The 19,948-nt window shown below is 60.8% G+C and overlaps 2 protein-coding genes across 3 annotated transcripts in view; one reads left to right on the top strand and one right to left on the bottom strand.

Moving 5' to 3' along the window:
- The first annotated feature begins 358 nt into the window (after positions 1 to 358).
- KCTD17 (potassium channel tetramerization domain containing 17) lies at positions 359 to 11,805 on the top strand. 2 transcript variants are annotated; one of them, XM_047786359.1, is made up of 9 exons: positions 359 to 578; positions 2,044 to 2,152; positions 4,588 to 4,679; positions 5,612 to 5,707; positions 7,892 to 8,017; positions 9,367 to 9,463; positions 9,638 to 9,710; positions 10,061 to 10,168; positions 11,084 to 11,805. In XM_047786359.1, exons 1-9 carry the CDS (start codon positions 384 to 386, stop codon positions 11,151 to 11,153), a joined length of 966 nt encoding a protein of 321 aa, XP_047642315.1. In that variant the 5' UTR covers positions 359 to 383; the 3' UTR covers positions 11,154 to 11,805. The 2 variants fall into 2 exon arrangements, with proteins under 2 accessions (XP_047642315.1, XP_047642314.1); XM_047786358.1 differs by having other exon boundaries at positions 9,638 to 11,805.
- A 2,903-nt stretch (positions 11,806 to 14,708) lies between these two features.
- The window catches only part of TMPRSS6 (transmembrane serine protease 6), a 33,717-nt gene continuing 28,477 nt past the window's right edge, over positions 14,709 to 19,948 (bottom strand). The window contains exons 15-17 of the mRNA XM_047786356.1: positions 18,506 to 18,777; positions 16,059 to 16,195; positions 14,709 to 15,555 (exon numbers count right to left, since the gene is read on the bottom strand). Of these exons, the coding sequence (XP_047642312.1) occupies positions 15,397 to 15,555; positions 16,059 to 16,195; positions 18,506 to 18,777 (568 nt within the window). The 3' untranslated portion in view covers positions 14,709 to 15,396. The remainder of the gene's footprint in view (positions 15,556 to 16,058; positions 16,196 to 18,505; positions 18,778 to 19,948) is intronic.

Raw genomic sequence — 19,948 nt, 5'->3', positions numbered from 1 at the left:
AGAACTCTACCCAATGTTCTGTGATCATCTATGTGCGAAACGAATCCGAAAGAGAATAGACGTGTGCATGTCCAACTGAATCACTTTGTTGTACAGCAGAAATTCTCACATTGTAAATCCACTAGACTTCAACGCAACTTTAAAAAAAATGACAGAAAAACAACTTGACCTTCCCCAGAGTAATTTGGCCAAGGGCTTCTTTAAGAGACACCCGCTTGCGGGTCTTCCAGGAAGGGTAAAGGAGGGCAGGACTGGGGAAGGCAGGATCGCGGGGGTCCGGGGACCCTCAGCCGGGGCTCCACCTGCGGGGGGCGGTGCGAACTACAGCTCCCGGCATGCCCTGCGCGCGGTACCTGCCCGCCTCCAGCCGCCTCGCCGGGAGGATGCAGACGCTGGGAAGAGCGATGAGGATGGAGGCCGGCGAGGCAGCGCCGCCGGCGGGGGCGGGCGGCTGGGGCAAGTGGGTGCGGCTCAACGTGGGGGGCACGGTGTTCCTGACCACCCGGCAGACGCTATGCAGGGAGCAGAAGTCCTTCCTCAGCCGCCTGTGCCAGGGGGAAGAGCTGCAGTCCGACCGGGTGAGGCCCACGGGGTGGGCGGCTGTCGGGCTGGGGATCCTTCGCTTGCTGGAATCTGGCTCTCCGGCCTGGCCCGCCCTCGGGGCTGGAAACCCGGCCGGGTTTATTTCCAAGAGCTGGAGGCGGGAAGAACTGGCCGGAGCCCGGGAGAAGGAAGTGGATCGGAGAGTGAGGGATGTGCCATTGCCGTGGCAACAGGACAACGCCAGGCTGCGGCCATTTGGAGCTTTTGTGCCCAGGGCTCCCAACCCCGGAGACTGATGGATGGGAACTCTCACCCTGCTTTGGAGTTGGGGGGAGGGACAGACCCCTAGGGCCTTTTCTCCTGCCCAAACCGGACTCCTGCACCACAGAAGGAGTGCAAGGCTGCTTCTCCCCGCCCTTTGGGGTGTGGGTGGCCTGGTGTGCCAGGAGCTGGGTGGAGAAACCCCAGGGTGTGTTCTGAGCTGGGCTTCATCTGGGAGGAGCGCTGGCCTGGGGCACCATTTCTGGGTTCCCATCTCGGCTTTAAAACTGCCTGCATGACTCTGGGTCAGATACTTCCCTGCGCCAGGCTCAGCCTCCAGCCTGCAACCCCAGGGGGCTGGTCAGGCAATGACCTCAAAGGCTCCCTCCATCCCATTTCCAGACCCTCTGATGCTATGACCTTGGGCGAGTCCCCTCACCTGATGATGTCTCTGCTTTCTCTCTGTAGAGTTGTGCTGATGCCCGCCCTGCCTCCCTGCAGGCTGAGGGTATCCAATGAGAGAGCGGTTCCTTTGGAAACTTGTAAACATCCCCAGAATGACCGGGGATCTAGTGAAGACAGCTTAGGGCTGGCTTCAGGAAACAGCCTCTAAGAGGGACAATCCCTGAGCCCTACTCTGGGTCGGATGCCACTCAGACCTTACTGGATGCTCACAATGTCCCCTCATTATGGGGGAGAGGAGTAAGGCTCAGAGAGGCCCATTCACTGGCCCAAGGTCACACAGCCAGGAAAAGGCAGAGGCAGGATTTGAACCTAGGTATATCTGACCCCAAAGCCTTTTTTCGTTTGCTTGTTTTTCATTTTAGGGCCGCACCCACGGCATATGGAAGGTCCCAGGCTAGGGATCGAATTGGCGCTGCAGCTGCCGGCCTACACCACAGCCACAGCAACACAGGATCCAAGCCACATCTGTGACCTACACCACAGCTCAGGGTAACACTGGATCCTTAACCCACTGAGCGGGGCGGGGGATCAAGTCTGCATCCTCATGGGTACTAGTTGGGTTCTTAACCCGCTGAGACACAAGGGAACTCCTGACCCTGAAGCCTTTTAATTCCATCCTGCCCCTCTGTTCTGGGGATGAGCAAACCCTCTGCCCCTTCCTGCCCTCCCTCTGATCCTTTACTGGGACTGAAGTGAGGAGGGGGTGTGCAGGGTCAGACAGGGAGGGGGGGTTCACTCTTCTCCTCTGACCGCCTGTGCCCCTCACCTCCGCAGGATGAGACTGGGGCCTACCTCATCGACCGAGACCCCACCTACTTCGGGCCCATCCTGAACTTCCTCCGGCACGGCAAGCTGGTGCTGGACAAGGACATGGCCGAGGAGGGTGAGTTGGTCCAGGGGTCTGCCCGGGGCTCACACCCTAGCTCTGTCCTGGGCGGCCTGCCAGGGCCTTCCATGGAGGTCCAAAGTTATTTCTCCCAGCTGGAGGGGGCATCGCCTTTCTTCCACATTTCCTGCCTCTTCTCATCCCTGACAGGATCGAATCCTAAAACCTCTGCCCGGGCTGGGCCTGGGGACTCTGCCAAGGTGACTGGCCGTGCTTTCATTGGGTGCTCTTGGCGGCAGGGGATGGGGGGGGTGTGGTGACAAGCACAGAGGCAGTGGCCCAGGAACTCCATATGCCATGGGATGGCCAAAAAAGAAAGGAAAAAAACCCCGCAGAGATAGTGGGAGCCAGTGGGGCTGGCAGCCTCCCCTGTGGGCGGGGATGGCCTGGCCTCCCAGGAAGCCAGCTGTGAGCAAGGGTGGCTGTGGGCATGGAGGGAGTACGGCTCTCTTTCTCTGGCTGATCCCGTATCTCAGATGACTGGGGAGGGCTTACAGTCCGCAGCTGGTGGAGCAGGGGCCTCTTCCCCAAACTGGCAGCCTCTGTAGCGCAGTACCAGCTGTGGGTGGCAGCGGGGAAGTGGGGAGTCCCCTCTCCAGCGAGGGTTCAGTCCCTCCCAGGCCTGGGTGGCTGAGGCCCAGTAGATGTCCACTTCTGGGCCCAGCACCCAGTGGGGGAGCCTTGCCAGGGAGAATGGCTTCTTGGCAGAGCCCCGGTCAAGAGCTGGGGGTGCCAAGTACACTTTTCCTTAAGGCAGAGGGTGTGGCTCTGGGTCTGCGGATCCAGCCAGGCCAGCTTAGACCTGTCACTCCTTTCTGAGTCTCCACTTGTGTGTGTAAAGTGAGGGCGGTGATTTACCTTAGGGACAATAAATGTCACGCGTCCCAGGGCTTGTACCCTCTAGGTGTTTAGCACAGAGACCTCATCCCCACCCGGGCCCCCGGTTTTCCGTCCTGACCCCTGAGGGACACAGTGATCTAGAGGCCACGTGGCTCCCCAGTGGGACAGGGCTGAAAATCAGAGCCCACCGTAGGCATGGGCCCTGCAGAGCCCCACAGCTTTCCTGGCAGCCCCTGGGGGAGCAGGTACCGTGGGCGTGGCCTGGGCCCCTGGGGGAGCAGGTACCGTGGGCGTGGCCCGGGCCCAGGAGTAGGTCCTGTGTGGAGGGCAGCTAAACAGTCCACCACCTGTTTACAGGTTCTGGGTTTGTCAAAGCCCTGGCACTTCCAGCACCTTCACACTGGGCTAAGGCCCCCATCCAGGGGGTCAGGGGATCTGGGAGGAAATTAACTAGCTGTGTGACGCCTGGAAAGTCACTTATCCCTCTGCACCTCCATGCCTGCATCTCTGGAAAGTCACTTATCCCTCTGCACCTCCATGCCTGCATCTGTGACAGGAGCACCCACCTGGCAGAGCTGCTGGGAGGATAAAAGGACCTCATACAAGTGTGTCACTTAGTGCAGTGCCTGGCACCGAGGCCCCGAGGATCCAAGGCGCAGAGTGGTTGTCTGTCACCTGCAGGACTCTGTGGGGGCCACCCAGGCAGCAGTGCTCACTGACTGCCTCCTCTGTGTTAGGGGCTGTGTGGGCGTTGGGGACAACAGGGCAGATCACACGCAGAGGCCAGTCATGGAAAGGACTAGAAATGCCCCTGCCCTCCAGGACCTTAGGGGCACCCAAAGGCTGAGGGCTGTCCCTTTCACCGAAGCAGTGACTCACTCAGTCTCTAAGACACTCAGTTCCCTTAACTGTAAGGGGACAGTAACGCCTGCTTGCCCCCGGCCCTGGGGCTTGTGATGAGCACAGGAGGGGTTTTGCAAACTGTGAAGTGTGGCAGTCGAGGAGATGCACATGCAGGACGATCATGCACTTAGGCAGAGGAACTTGAGTCTGAATCCCAGCTGTCACATGCTGCGTGTGTGGCCTTGCCCAGCTGCTGCTTTGCCTGGTCCTCCGTTCCCCCAGTTGTGGGGAGGGGGGTGACGAAGGTACCTGCTTGTCGTGCTGAGAATGAACTGCGGTAAAGCGTGTCACGTGCCTAGCGTGATGCCTGGCCCTGAGCAGGTGCTTCATCACCCAGAGCCTGTCATCAGGGGCCAATCCAACCCCTTCTCTCTGTGGAGATCCAGGGCCCAGTGGCAACAGGCTCGCTGCCTCTGGAGAGCCCCAGAGCAGCCCCCAGACTAGGGACCGCTGGTGTTCCCGGGTCACCGTGCTCGGCACAGCAGGGATGGATGCGCAGCTAAGGGCGCAGCCGATGGCTCCCTCGCACCCCCACCATAGCGAGCGTGGGACCCAAGGAAGGCAGTCCTCTGGCCTGACCCCTGAACTCAGATGCCGGAAAGGGGGTGGGTTTGGAGGCGGAGGGGGCAAGGTGAGAACGGGACACGGGGGCAGCGGGAGTGACCAAGGGGCTGCTCTGTCTGTGCCAGGGGTCCTGGAGGAAGCGGAGTTCTACAACATCGGCCCGCTGATCCGCATCATCAAAGACCGGATGGAAGAGAAGGATTATACTGTCACACAGGTCAGGGGGGGCAGTGGGGCAGTGGGGTGGCCTCTGTGGCCAGAGCAGGAGGTGGAGGGAGGGAGGCAGGGGAAGCTTGGAAGAGGCAGAACTAGTTTGCCTTGGGGAGGCTGAGCTCTCCTGTAAGGGCAGTGCTGATCCAGCTCCCAGACGGCCCAGCAAAGCCCCAGACTGGGAGACGGATCCTGAGTTCTGTTTGCTGTGTGACCTTGGGCCCATCACGACCCTCTCTGGACCTTGACTCCCTCTTGTGGAATATGGCCGTGCTGAGAACTGCCAGGCTTCCTTTCCTCACAGGCAAAACGGGGTCAGTGTGGAGGTACAGGGGGCCCTCTGGGGGGCAACTCAGGACTAGTACGTTGTCCATTCATGTGTCCCGTGGGGGGCACACCACCCGCTGCTGGAGCTGGCATTTCTTCTGAGCTTGGGCCCTAGGCCTAAGGGGTCAGTCTGGAGGAGGAGCTGGAGAGAGTTTCTGCCCATCTTGGGAGAGATGCGAGGGGTGGGAGATGGGTTGTGAGGCCCCATCTTCCTGGTGCAGGAGACTGAAGGGGGCTGAGATGCACTGTGTCTCCTGGAGGGGCTGCCTCAGTTAGTGAGGGACCCAGGGTGTCCCCCAAGCCCCTCCTGTGTTCCAGCCCTGGCTCTGCTGCTCTTTAGCTGGGTGACCTTGGGCACGTCACTCACCCCCTCTGAGCTTCCATGAACACCCCGTTACTGCCAGAGTTGGGGAGGGATTCAGTGGGATCCTGCATGTCCCGTGCCTGGCACGTAGTAGGTACTCAGAACACAGCTCCCGTCTTCCCATTCCCCCCACCCCCACCTTCTGTCCTTCTTAGGGGGGTAGATGGTGGGGGAAGGGCAGGTGCTCTTCCCGTCCTGGGTGCCTGGCGCTCCCACAGGTGCCCTCCACGTCACCCCTCTGCCTGCAGGTGCCACCCAAGCACGTGTACCGCGTGCTGCAGTGCCAGGAGGAGGAGCTCACTCAGATGGTCTCCACCATGTCTGACGGCTGGCGCTTCGAGCAGGTGGGCTGCATGTGCGGGGGCCACACCTCTGGGCAAAGCAGGGGGTATTGGGGTTGGGGGGGAGGTCCCTCCCACAGCCCCCACCCAGGGGTCTGCTTAAGTCAAACTAGACAAGATTAAGAAATGCCACACTGGGGCGTCCCCACTGTAACACAGTGGGTTAAGAATCCGACCGCAGCGGCCGAGGTGTGGGTCGGCTCCCTGGCCCAGCGCAGTGGGTTAAAGGCACAGGCGTTGCTGCAGCTGTGCCATAGGTCGCAGCTGTGGCTCAGATTCCCCATGGCCTGGGAACTTCCACATGCCGGGGGTGTGGCCAAAAAAAGAAAAAAGGCAGCAGATTGACCAGGAAGGGCGAAGGAGGAAGCACCGCTGGCAGCAGGGCGGCTCCGGTGAGTCCCCTTTGGTGGCAGTCTTTCCAGCGGGTGGTGGTCTTCCCCGCAGCACGACAGCTCTGCTGCAAGGACAAGATTCATAGCACGGAGCAGAGGGCCCTTTGGACCCACAGCTCTTGTAACAATTCCCCAGGCATAGCCTCTGGGTTCCTTTAAGGGACATGCCCAGTTACAAGCACTGTGACATTCAGGGCAGCCCAGAGCAGTGGCTTCTCATGAAGTATTTACAGTGACCTGTACTTCCTCCCTGTCCTCCGGGAGAGATTTTGATCATCAACAGTGTTGTCCTAGTAATGCAGCTGACGTCACGCCTTCTCAGGTGTCCAGAGGAACAGAGCCAGCAGGTTAACCCAAGGTCAGATGTGCCCTTCAAGAAGGGGAAGGAAGCATCGGGCCGGCCCTTTACCCACACAAGCTCCTTTGCACCTGAAGGTTGAAGAAGGGAGCAGGCCGGGCTCCCCAGATGGCCAGGCAGCATGGAGGGACGAGCCCAGCCCAGGAGCCAGAATCCAGGCCTCCCCACAGGCATGCTGTGTGACCTTGAGCAAGTCACATCTCTCTGGGCCTCAGTTTCTTTCTTTCTTTTTCTTTTTTTTTAATTTTAGGGCCACACCCACACTATGTGGAGGTTCCCACACAATGTGGTTATTTTAGGGACCCCAGAACAAAGGTGAAGCCACTCTTGAGAGCCTGTGGGAGTCTTTGGCAATGGCATGGGCCCTCAAAGGCTGAGCTAGCACGTCAGGGGGCCACTGGCCTAAGGAACGGGCAACCTGTTCTACCTCTGTTTCCAAGAGTGAACAGAATAGGAGTTCCTGTCGTGGCTCAGTGGTTCACGAATCTGACTAGGAACCATGAGGTTGGGGGTTCGATCCCTGACCTTGCTCAATGGGTTAAGGATCTGCTGTTGTCATGAGCTGTGGTGTAGGTCACAGACGTGGCTCCGATCCCGTGTTGCTATGGCTGTGGTGTAGGCCGGCAGCTACAGCTCCGATTAGACCCCTAGCCTGGGAACCTACATATGCCTTGGGAGCAGCCCTAGAAAAGGCAAAAAGACAAAAAAAAAAAAAAAGGATTGAACAGAATATTCTCTGGGGCCCCATCCCCAGGTCATGCCAACCTCATCCTGCAACCTGGGTCTGGGGCTGCTTCAGCCACGTCTGGGACAGGGGCACAGTCTGCCCTGTATGAGCCTCTGCCTGCTTTTGTTTTATTTTATTTTTGCTTTTTAGGGCTGCACTTGCGGCATATGGAAGTTCCCAGGCTAGGGATCCAATCAGAGCTGCAGCTGCCGATCCACACCACAGCCACAGCAACACGGGATTCGAGCCACGTCTGTAACCTGCACCACAGCGCAAGGCAGTGCCGGATCCTTAACCCGCTGAGCGAGACCAGGGATCAAACCCGCATCCTCCTGGAGACGAGTCCGGTTCACAGCCTGCTAAGCCACAGCAGGAACTCCCTTTTTTGCCTCTTTGTGCCTGCTTTTAGAAAGTGGCCCGATAGAGCTGGGAGTAGGCTGGGTGGGGGAGGAACAGCAACGGTCACCGCCTTCCTCTAAGGATCAGGCCCAGCCAAGCCACTCGGGGAGGCTGGCCCTCGAAATAGACCAGAGGCTTAGGTGGGGGAGGGGAGAGGACTGAGACTTTGGGCCCGAGTGCCCTCCGGAAACCCAGGGATGGGCCTGAATAGAACAGCAAGGGCACCACTTGGGTCCTGACAAGTGCCAGTGTCCACCTGCCCCCGCCCCCCCACTCTACCTGTCACTTTCTCCCCACGCTCCCCTCTCCAGCTGGTGAACATCGGCTCCTCCTACAACTACGGCAGCGAGGACCAGGCAGAGTTCCTGTGTGTGGTGTCCAAGGAGCTCTACAGTTCCCCGCACGGGCTGAGTTCCGAGTCCAGCCGCAAAACCAAGGTGAGCGGCCCCCACCCTTACTTCCCTCCCCTCACGCCCTCCGCGCCCCCCCACCCCCCTGCCCGGCCATCCCTGCTGCTTCGTTCTCCCTCCCGCTGCCCACGCATCTCCCTTCCCTCCCTCGGTCACAGTCAATGCCATCCATCCCATGCCACCCATGGTCCTGTCTGCTCACCCCAGTTACCCAGGCCCAGGCTAGGGGGGCAGGGAGATGGGTCATCCCCAGGGCACAGTGAGAGTGGACTTAGATGCCACTTGAACAGTGGGCTGGCAGTGGCCATGGGGTGGTGCAGCACAGGGGGTGTGCCCTGAACTAGGGGGCTGGGCTCGAGCCCCCTGGGAGACCTTGGACGATTCTGACCCCCTCTTGACACCTTGGCTGGGCTCTCGGAGAAGTGAGAGGGAGGGACCACGTGCTCTTTGTGATGCCGTCCAGCTTGGAACTTCCGGGATTCGAAGAGACTGTATTTCCCAGGGGCCTGGGCCATGGGGAGTCTGCTCATCCTGTCCCTCCCCCAGGCTCCTGCCCGGGCTCTGCCGAAGAGGTGTCAGGAGCCCTGGGGGCTCCAGATCTCTGTTTATGGCCAGTGAGGGACATCGGCTGGCTCAGGGGAGGGGCTGAGCAGAGGTCCTGCCACCCTGGACCCAGAGCTGGTCAGAAGCCTCCAGGGCCCTACGGTAGGACCGGTGGAGCAGGCAGCAAGCCAGGCTGGGAAGAAGGGAGAACATTCCTTCCTTCTAGAAGCCTGTCCCTGTGTGGTGGAGATGTAGGAACTCCAGCTTCCCGTCTTTCTGCCTCCCTGTGCTGTGACCTCCCCTGCCCGCCTCGCCCCCATTGGGCTATGGCTGGCACGGCCTTGCAAGGGTGCAGGGTGAGCCTGCTGCTTCTGCTTCTCTGGGAGAGACCTCGGGACCCGGGGTGCCAGAGGCTGTGGCTGGCATCTCAGACGGGGCCGGTGGCTGCCCTGAGCCCTCCCTGGCCGCATGCCTACTCTGGGTTGGACCTCCTAAAATGAGGCCTTCCCAGGCACCCCTCAAGGACGCCGCACCCACTCATCCCCGCCTCTCTCCCGTGCCCCAGCCTTGCTCGCATCCCAGCAGCCAGGCTGATCTGCGAGCATCTTCAGCAGGACCCCACCCTCGGCTGGTTTCCCCAGACCCTTCCCAGGCTTCCCCCGGGGACCAGGACAAGATGCCCCAGCTTCTGTGGCTGTAGCGCTCCCCCTCCCCCGGAGGCCCCCCTTCGCCTTGCCCTGAGATGGGAACCCGCGGGGACAGCCGCCAGCAGGCCCTGGCCCCCTGGTTAGTTCTGCGCTCTTTCTTCCCTGGGTCCGCCGGCTGGTTCACAGAGCGCGGAGGAGCCGCTGGAGGAGGAGCAGCATCAGGAGGAGGAGGTGGAGGTGGAGGTGGCAGAGGTGCAGGTGGAGGCAGATACACAGGAGAAAGGTGCAGCCAACCCCCCAGGAGAATGATTGCTAATAAAAGCCGGAGCCTCCTGCCCGAGCTGGAGCCAGCTGCAGACCCGGGGCCCTGGGACGGCGGGGGGGCGGCCCACCAGGGTTAGCGCAGCCCTGGCGCCTCTCCTGCATAACCATCCCTTCTCTCACTTTCTCTTTGCAGCCCAGTCATCTCAGGATCCCGCTAACCTTTTCTCCCTCCCACCACCGCCTCCTCCTCCTCCGCTTCCCGCTGGAGCTCCTGCCTCATCTTCATCCACCTCCTCTTCCTCCTGGATCTCATCTACACCCTGCCTCTTCCCTCTCTGCCCCTGTCCGGGCTTCCTCTCTGCCTGCTCGCGCCTCCATCCCGGGGCTGCCCTGGTCCCAGCCTCCTGCGCCCTCCACCCGGGCGCCCTGGCCCTACATTCCAGAGCGTCCTGCCTGCCGCCTCCTGCTCCCCTGCTGGCACCTCCTGCCTCCAGGCCCGGGGAGGAGGGGTGCGGCTGTACCTCGTCGGCATCCGCCGACCCCGCCGGGCACGTCTGAGGCTGGTCCCCCTGCTCCGTGGCCGCCCTGTCCTCTCCTCCTCACCTTTCCTCCTTGCAGGTTCCCGTCCGCACGCCCTCAGACCTGAGGCTGCGCTTCTTGCAGCAAGGGCTCCTCCTGGGCCCCCTCCTGGGCCCCTCGCCCGCCCCCAGAGCTGCCTTTCCTGGTTTGTAGCTTTGGCAGAGCTGGAGGGAGGGGTGGAAGCCCGGACGGTGCTCATCTCCTGTTCCTTGGACTTGAGCTGAACTTCCGGCTGATTTTCTCCTCCTCTCACCAAAGTTTCTCGGCCTCTCTGGGCCTTGGGTATGAGGCTCTGAGACACGACCAAAGGGAGAGGAGATTCTTTCCTGCCTGCCTGTCAGCACCAGAGCCAGGCTGGGCAGGAGGGAAGGGAAACAGAAGCCAGGCGCCCTGACCTCATCCCCGCGTGGCCAGGAACTCCAGCATTCCTGGGTTGGCACTGGGTTCCCCAGTTTCTGCGGGGGTGGGAAGGCCAGGCCACACTTGGATTCCCTTGACCGATGAGGAGTTAGCCGGAGCCGGCTGAGGATCAGGCCAGGGCAGAAGAAGCCCTGGCCAGGTGCCCACAGGCCCCCACGCAATCTTATCTGCCTGCTGTGTGACCTTGGGCAAGTCACTGTCCCTCTCTGGGCCACAGATGCCTCTAAAATGGGGACAGACAGCTGATCTCTGTGAGCTTTTGCCTGAGACCGTGGTGACCAGCCTCCCACACTCAGGCCAGAGTCTTGGCAGAACTGCCAGGTGGCCACCACCCAGCCCACGATGGGGCATGGGGCTCCCAGATGGGCAAGCTGGGTCCCCTTCCTGCTCCTGCCCCCCCTCAGCTCTGGATCCACTTTTTCTGGGCCTCAGCCCCCGCCTTCCTTCCAGCAAGGACCTTGTACTCACCTACCTCTCTCTCTCTCCCTCTCTCCCACCCCGCCTCCCTCCATTTCAATCTCCTCTCTGCCCTTCTTGTTGCCCTGCACGACCCCCTCCTCACTGGTCCTACCCTCTCATCCCCCTCCCGGTGTTCCGAACACCACCACCCCCCCTCCCCCTGCCCCCTCTTATTTTCTAGCTGTTACAAGCCAGAGGCACCCGGATGTGAGGCCCCAGATCACCTCCAGGGACTTGGGGTTCCGATCTGAAATCCTTTATTTTTGTACCATGGGGTGGGCCCCTGGCCCGAGGTGGAGGAAGAGGTCTCCCCGCTGTCACCTCTGTCTATACCTGCGGGGCTGTGATTTGCCCCTGCCTCGGAGGGCCGGGTGGGGGCCCGCTGGGATCTCTCAAAGCCTGAAGTGGGCCCTGGGACCCCTGGGCAGGGCACCTGCCCATGGCCAGAGGGTGGCGGCGCCGTCCAGCTGTGTCTCCCTCGCCCCTCCGTCCCCGCCCCCGGGCCCCTCAGCCCCATGGCGGATCCACACTCCTCCAGCCCCATCGTGTCACCCCCTTGAGCCTTCATCTTCCTGTCTGTGGAATGGGTTCACTCCCTGCCCCGCCTCCCTCACAGGGTTGTGGTGAGGTTACAAAGAGGAGCAAGGTCCCCGAAACCCTCAGGGAGGGTATAAAGCCCCGGATGCAGCTTCAGGGATTGGTGGGAGATGAAGGGTGTGGGGTTTGGTCCCATAGGAGAGAGGGGATGGGCGACTCGGCCTTCACCTTGGCTGCTCCCACCCCGTCTGTCCTGCTGGGGCACAGAGCGCCCTGGTCGGGAGGATGCTGACAGTGGCAGCGCGACCACTCAGGGACCGATGATGAGGGAAAGGGGATGTTCTTCCCTCTGCCCAGGGGACAGTCAGCGGGGGGGAGGGGGGGGACGAGGGGGGCAGCGGGGGGGGGGAACAGGGGCTGAGCGAGGGGCCCCTCCTGCATTTCTGGCCTCTCCCAGGCTGGCTCCTTGCTTCTCAGCTGTGTCCGACCCCACCGTGGAATAAAACCTGAAGAAACAGCCAGCCTGGCTGCCTCCCGCTCTTTCTCTGGGCCACCTTTGGGGACAGGGGCTGAACTCAAGGTGGGGTAGACAACCCAAAGGTAATCGGACTGTCTCCTAAAGCCCGGGGACCCCACCCAGTTGTCACTCTCCTGTGCCTGTTGAGGGTGGGGCATCACAGCTGGATCCCTGTCCAGTGGCCAGATGCCAAGGGTGCCTACTCTGCTTTGCTGGGTGGACTTTGGAAAGTGCCTGCCCCTCTCTGGGCCTCAGTTTCCTCATCAGTAAAGAGAGGGGTTGGACCAGGTGACTTCTAAGGCCCTGTCCCCTGGAGTCACACATGTCTCTCCCCGCCACCAGGCAGACCTAGATTAGCTGGAGTGCTGAGTGGGTGGGAAGTCAGGCTTCTGGGAATCAGGAAACCAGGTCCTCCCAAGCCTGGCTCCCTGACTTCCCCTTCGCAGCGCCACCTCACCATTCAGGTGTCCCTCTGCTTCCTGGCTTCTCCCTGCCCCCTCTGCTCCGTCCTGGGACACCAGGACATCCCCTCTGCTCCACCCCAGCCCCCCAGGACATCCCTTCTGCTTCCTGCTGTGATACCTCAGGCCACCTCCACCCTCTGTCCCAAGTCCTGGGAAATACAACCCACTCCATCTTCTCTGAGTCCACCTGGCCCCCTGACCCACCTGGCCTTCATCTCTCTGGTCCTACTGAGTGTCTGCCTTGCTCCCCCCACCCTGCCTCCCAGCATCCTAGCCCAGCCGGGGGCCATCTCTGCAAAGCAGCAGCCACCTAGGCAGAGGCCCTCCCCAGCCCACTCAGCCCTCTGGGGAGACCTTACCACTTCCCCTTGGGCCACTCAGCTCTCTGAAGTTGACCCCACTTTTCATATCTGGCTTTGCTTGCCAGAGAGTCGGCAGGAGGCTTGTGAAAAGAACAAATTACCCCCCCTCTCATTCCGACTAATTAAGACTGGGATAAGGCCATGAATTTGCATTTTAGCAGAGTACCCCTCTGAGATCTCTGAGAGGCTTCCTGGCAGCCCTCTCCCACCCCAAATGTGTCCATCCACCGCGGCTGCTCCATCAGCTCCGTCTCCACAGGCGGGACCCAGCAGGCGAAGGGCTCTCCACACATGGATGCCGTGGCCACTCTCTGTCTTTGAAAACCCTCGCAGACGAGGTGCCCTGCTAGGCTCCCCACTTCCTTGTCCCAGCTAGGCTCCTGGGAGGACTTATCCACACCCGACCAGACCCTTCCTCGCCTCCGCCAGGGCCCCGCCCTGCGCCCTCCCCGACCACGCCCACTCAGGCCACACCCTGGCGGCTGAGACCCCGCCCCCTCAGCCCCCCTCCAGCCTCTGGCCACACCCCTCAGCCTCCTACCTGGGCCCCTTCTGCCTCCTCTGTGTCTCCCCCCCCCCACCTCCTTCGTCTTCCCTGGATGGTGGCTAGAAAGTCCCTCCAAACCTCTCTCAAGCTCCACCTGCCTCCTCGACATCTCCCTCCCAGGCGCGCCCCAAGTTCATGACGCCTTCCCAGAGCCTTTCCCTCCAGGAGTGTGTCCCTGCACCCCCCATCAGGCAGTGGGTCCTCCACCCGCCCAGGTGGGCATAGTCCTGGGTGACCGCCTCCCCTCACCCCATCCCCTGAGGCACCTGAGGGACAACGAGGGTCCTTTAACCCTGTGTCTGTCCCCAGCGCCCTCCTCAACCCATCCTCTTCTCCCTGGAGGTCTGTCGTGGCCTCCTCCCCGGCCTCCCTGCCTCCCGCTCCCTCCATGCTGGTGCCAGTCGTGGTTCTAAAATGTGAATCCACTCACATGTCACTTCCTCGCTCTAGAGCCTTCCATGGCTCCCCAGAGCACCCAGGGGCAAGGCCTTAGCTCAACTCCAAGCTCTCGCTCTCTTATTTTATGTATTTATTTTTAGAGTCACACCCGTGGCATATGGAGGTTCCCAGGCTAGGGATCAAAGTGGAGCTATAGTTGCCGGCCTACACCACAGCCACAGCAACACAGGATCCGAGCCGTGTCAATACCAGCTGCTTAACCCACTGAGCGAGGCCAGAGATCAAACCCAAGTCCTCATGGATAACAGTTGGGTTTGTGACCACTGAGCCACAACGGGAACTCCTCAACTCTAAGTTCTTTGCCATCTAATCTCAGTTCCCCCCCCATGAATTCCTTTTCAGCATCTTCCCCCCCCTCCCCCGACCTCTATTCTGACTAAAAACAATTTACTCTTCTCTAACAGACAAGTGACTTTTGGGACTCTCCCTTTGCACATGCTGTTCCCCAGCCTGGAATGCTCTTCCCCCGCCTTGGCCACCACTCCCTGAGTTACAGGCGACCCCAAAGCCCCTTCACACTGGATCATCGTCCCCAGCCCTGCTGAGGTGGGGAGCCAAGTTCTGTGCAGCTCTGTGACCCCAGCAGAGTACTTGGCACATGGTAGGCGCCTGTGAGATGCTTGCTGAATAAATGACTCTGAACGCAGAGGGGGTGCCGAGCCAGAGAGGAAGCAGGGCCCCAGCTGCCCTGCTGCCCCCTGGGTTGATCCTGATGATTTCTGCCCCTCAGTTTTCTTGCAGGTTCCAGACGGAGCCCGTCACTTGTCCTGGCCCTCACTCTGACCTGAGGGTCACCAAACTGTTGCCTTCCTGGGACTGCCTGGAGGGCACCCCTACCCCCACTGCCCCACCTTGGCCTTCTGGACATTTGGCCAGGGGGCTGAGCAGATAGCAGGGTCTGTTCAGTCAAGGGCCTGAGGGTGGCACCTGGGGCCCCATTTAATCCCCAGAGCAGGACCTTGGACAGATGGCTTTATTCCACAGGGCAGGTGAGTTCACCTCCAGGTGAGAATGGGCAGCGAAGGCCCGGGGAGTGGGGGGGGCGGTGGGGGGGGGACGACCATGGACTAGGGCTCCCCACCCTTTGGCCTGCAGTGGTGGCTGGTCCACTTGGCTGTCTCCAGGGCTCAGAGGGCCTTTCCTACGGGGACACCTTCCTCTCACCCTTCAGGTGGGGCCAAGGGCCTCACAGGCTGGAAGTGGCCCTCTGGAAGGGATGCCCTCCCAGCATCCTCCTCGTGGGAGCCAGGGTGGGGCTCAGACCCTCCTACCAGGACCTGGCAGCCACGTGATTGCTGTTTCACTCTGCCCCCCAAAGTCAGCGGTAGGGGAAGGAGAAGAGTGAATCGGGAGGGGACAGGCTGGATGGGAACGAACGCCCCCAGCCAGGCCTGGTGACCATCCCAGGCCCTCGGGGGAGGCCAGACCACCAGCTGATAGCCCTTATCCCTCCTTGTGCCCCTCTGGGGCAGATGTCCTGGAGCAGGCCCAGGGGTAGGAGCGATGCCATCTCCTGTCCCCTCAGGGCCCTGCCTGCCACCCACAGAATACTGGCTTCCCCTGCTCTGAGTCCAAGAGGTGGGTCCCTGCTCTGCAGGGGGCAGTGCCTCAGGTCAGCACCTGCTGGATCCAACCAATCACTCCCGTGATGCGGGTGTAGACACCAAAGTAGTTGGGCCGGCCGCAGCCCAGACCCCAGCTGACCAGCCCCGCCAGGAACCAGCGGCCACTGGGCTCCTTGCACACCAGCGGGCCACCCGAGTCACCCTGGAAGAGGAGGAGAGACGGGTCATGACAGGGTAAAGGCACCCCCTTCCAGGCAACGGTCCCCACTGCTGAGGATGTTCTGAGTGACAGCGAGAAAGTCACATCCTCTTTGGAAGCCTCTGACACATGGAGGGAGCCCAATCCAGCCCAGGGTGGCCTCCAGCGGGGCATCGTGGCCGCGTGGCCCCACGCCCTGCCCGGCTCTGCCTCCCTTCTGCTGGCTCTTTCCAGTCTTTCTGCTGGATCACTTGGGCCAAGTGCGTTGCGGCGGGCAAGGAGCAGAGCTCAGACCAAGCCTCAGGCCTGCCTACCTCGGGTCTCTTCTGATCTGGGGCCTGCCACCTGGGGCAAACCTCTCAACCTCCCGAGGCTCAGTTTCCTCATCCATGAAATGGGGCCAGCCAACCCCACCTTGCTGCGAGCTGCTGTGAGCGGAGGGCCAGGCCCTGGGTGACATGAGCAGCGCCCTGTCTCTCCCGTCCCTCCCGCCCCCTGGGAGTCACCTGGCAGGCATCCTTCTTGCCCCGGCGGTAGCCGGCACACAGCATACGGGGGGTGACCTGGTAGCGGTAGGCCTCGCTGCACAGGTCCTGCGGGATCAGCTGCACGTCCACCTTCTGCAGACCGTTGCTGGTGGGGCCTGCCCAGCGGGGCGGAGGGCAGAGGTGAGAAGAGCCTTCGCTAGTCCTTGTGCACCTCAGGCGTGCCCTTCATCCTCCTGCTCTGCCCACCCTCCCCCACTCGTCTTCTGCCTGCCATCACCCCGTTCTGGCTCCTTCTCCGAGGGGCTCCTAGGGGCAGAGCCCCCACCCAGAGTTTATCTGGGCTAGTGACCTCCTCCAGCTTCTCCCTCCCTCTTCCTCCTGGAGGCCATGGGGCAGCCTCCTCTCTGCTCTGTGACAGCCCTGGGGGATTTTTCCAGAACGTACATCTTACCCCTCCCCTCTCCCCTAAAGCTTGTCAGCATCCCCCCACTGTCCAGGCAGCACTTCTCGAGAGGGCTGCGTGTTAGCATCCCCAGGGAGCTTCCATATACACGGCGCCCAGTCCCACCGGAGAGCTGGTCTGTATGGCCAGGGAGGGGCCCGGACAGCGGTGCTTTTTCTCGAAGACCTGAGGCTTCGGTGCAGGTCAGGAGAACTGGCTCAAGATCCTCACGGTGGACTCCGAGGCCCTGCCTGCCCTTCCGGCCCATCTTCACCCAGACCCACCTGCCCCCGCGTCCCTTCTGGTGCTAGGTGATCCTAGGGCTCCCTGGGTTGACACCTCTGATCTTACCGGAAGTGCCTTTCCCCTTTGAGGGGGCACTGCTGACCGATCCTCCAAGCCTCAGCTCAGCTCGCCACCCCCGCTGCCTCTGCCCACGGCCCTCCCCAGCCGTGTCAGCTCTTAGCACTGTCTTTCCGAGAGGGTTCCCTGTTCATCTCAATATCCCCTTTGTCCAACGTGATGCCTGGCAGAGAGCAGGTGCTCATAAATGTGTCGTTGAGGAGTTCCTGTTGTGGCTCAGCGGAAATGAACCCGACTAGCATCCATGAGGACACGGGTTCGATCCCCGGTCTCCCTCAGTGGGTTAAGGATCCCGTGTTGCCGTGAGCTGTGGTGTAGGTCGCAGACGCGTCTCAGATCTGGCGTGGTTGTGGCTGTGGCTGTGGCGAAAGCTGGCAGCTGCAGCTCTGATTCCACCCTTAGCCTGGAACTTCCAAATGCTGTGGGAGCGGCCCTAAAAAAAAACCCAGAAAAAACAAAAAAACAAAAACTGTGTGAAAGAATGAATGAGTGAGGGAACCGATCCTTGCCTTACCAGGGTTCTCCATTATCCTCTTGGACAAGTCACTTTTCACCTGAGCCTCAGTTTCTCCATCTTTAAATTCTTCTTCAATCCTGCCTGCCTCCAGACTGTAAGTCATGGTTCACCTTTGTCGAGCCCCCACCACGAAGGGAGCAGGGCGTGGCTGTATGTACAGAAGTAAGAAGTGGCCTCCGGGGGTGGCCAGCTCCAGTCAGTTTAGGAGGGAAGGGGAGAGAGCCGTGTTTCTGAGAGGCAGGAGTACAAACAGCTGCGGCTCTGAGCTCAGACAGTCCTGGCTTCTAGTCTCTGCTCCAGCCTTCTCTGGCTGTGTGACTCTGAGCCACCGCTAAATGTCTCTGAGCCTCTGTTTTCCCATCCTTAAAATGGGGCCCATGATGACCAATAAGGAGGGTTATTGGATGGATTAAATGACATCATGTTCCCTTAAAATCTAACCTCGATGTGGAAAATGTTAATAATTAAGAGCTTTGGCCTCCCTCCAACACAGACACATACCCCTCCACCGTCCCACTGTCCAAGGAGCAGAGGGGTGGAGCTGGCCCTGAGCTATGGGATCCCTGGCCTGCCCCGTCACTCCACACACACACCCCCAACATAGCCTTCCATGACCTTGCTTCTCCTAAATGCCCTTCTGGGTTTGTTTTTTGGGTTTGGGGGTTTTGTTTTTGTTTTTCGTCTCTTTTAGGGCTGCACCTGCAGCATATGGAGGTTCCCAGGCTAGGGGTCCAATCAGAGCTGCAGCTGCCAGCCTACACCACAGACACAGCAACGCCAGATCCGAGCTGTGTCTGCGACCTACACTGCAACTCACCACTCACGGCCAAGCCAGATCCTTAACCCACTGAGAGAGGCCAGGGATCAAACCTGCGTCCTCACGGATGCTAGTCAGGTTAGTTACCGCTGAGCCACAACAGGAACTCCTTAAATGCCCTTCTGGAAGGAAGGGACGGGTGGGGGGTTGGGGGTGGGTAGGGACCCACAGCCCCCATGATAAAACGTGTTCTGGGAAATCCAGCCCAATTGAATCCCAGGACGAGCAGGCTTTGGAGCCCCCAGACCCCTTGCCTGTTCTGCTCCAGGCTCAGAAGCTGCCTAAGGGGGGCCCATCCTATCTCCCCTGCCCGCAGTCCGGCTCACCGCCCTCACGCAGGGCGCCCCAGCCTGTGATCCAGCAGTGCAGGCCCGGCTCGAAGAAGTGGGAGCGTGCAGGCAGGCAGACGGGGTGCACGGCGGCCGAGCGCACCACGGGGTGGTCCAGCTGCAGCAGAGCCACGTCGTAGTCGTGACTGTCCTCCTCGTGGTACGGGTGCAGGAGCAGGCGGCTCACCTTGAAGGACACCTCGCCTGGCCAGCGCGAGCTCTGCCACACCTTGCCCAGGTACACGGTCCACAGCGCTGGGGAGGCCATGCTGGGGTGGGGGGGACTCCTTCAGCGGCCACCTCCCCTGTCCCAGCCCCATCCCTAGGACAGCCAGCCTCCCCACCTGGGACATCGCCCCCCCATGCTCGTCCCCGTCCTGCCCTGGAAGGCCGGCAGCTGGTGGTACCCTGGAGCCACCTGCCTGGGTTCCAGCCCCAGCTCCATCCCTCCCTAGATAAGTGTGCACCTCTCCAGGCCTCAGCCACCCCACCTGTGAAATGGGGCAGCATCTCCTACTCATATGTTCCTAAGGGATTTCTTTTTTTCTTTTCAGGGCCGCACTCACGGCATATGGAAATTCCCAGGCCAGGGGTCAAATTGGAGCTCAGCCTACACCACAGCCACAGCGACATGGAGTCCTTACCCCACTGAGCAAGGCCAGGGATGGAACCCACATCCTCACGGATACTAGTAGGGTTCATAACCCACCGAACCACAATGGGAACTCCGGGGACTTTAATAAGAAACTAGCACAGGAGTTCCCGTCGTGGCTCAATAGTTAATGAATCCGACTAGGAACCATGAGGTTGCGGGTTTGATCCCGGGCCTTGCTCGGTGGGTTGGTGATCTGGCATTGCCGTGAACTGTGGTGTAGGTCACAGGTGTGGCTCAGATCCCCGTGTTGCTGTGGCTGTGGTGTAGGCCGGCGGTTACAGCTCTGATTAGACCCCTAGCCTGGGAACCTCCATATGCCACGGGAGCAGCCCTAGAAAAAGCAAAAAGACAAAAAAAAAAAGAAAGAAAAAAAATTGGCACAGTGCCGGGGCCCAACCAGTACCCCTCTCCTTCTGTTCTGTGCACTTTATAGAGCAGCTGGGACCCCCAGCCACCCCGAGACCTGGTCCTCAGGAGGAGGGGGTGGAAGCTGAGTGTGGAGGACTCAGCAGAAACTGGGATGTGCAGACCCCAGGAGGCCAGGTCGCTGTCTGTGTCTTTCTCTGCCTCGTGGGCAGTAGGGAGCCAGGGATGGGGTGAAGGAAGCCAGGTGGCCAGACCACACCTGGAAGAAGCCCCCAGGTGGCCGGGCTCCGGCCCCCCCAGGGTGACCCGGGGTGGCGCTGGCTGCGTGGACAGGCAGTGGCTGAAGATGTGTCCGGAGCACTTAGAGGACCTGCACTGTGGCTTGGAGCGGGAGGGGAAGAGGAGGGGGTGCCCTGGGG

This window comes from Phacochoerus africanus, chromosome 7, assembly GCF_016906955.1.
Source record: "Phacochoerus africanus isolate WHEZ1 chromosome 7, ROS_Pafr_v1, whole genome shotgun sequence".
In the NCBI taxonomy this organism is placed as follows: Eukaryota; Metazoa; Chordata; class Mammalia; order Artiodactyla; family Suidae; genus Phacochoerus; species Phacochoerus africanus.
Note: the sequence above shows the minus strand (reverse complement) of the source record. Positions and strands in the feature narration are given on the sequence as shown.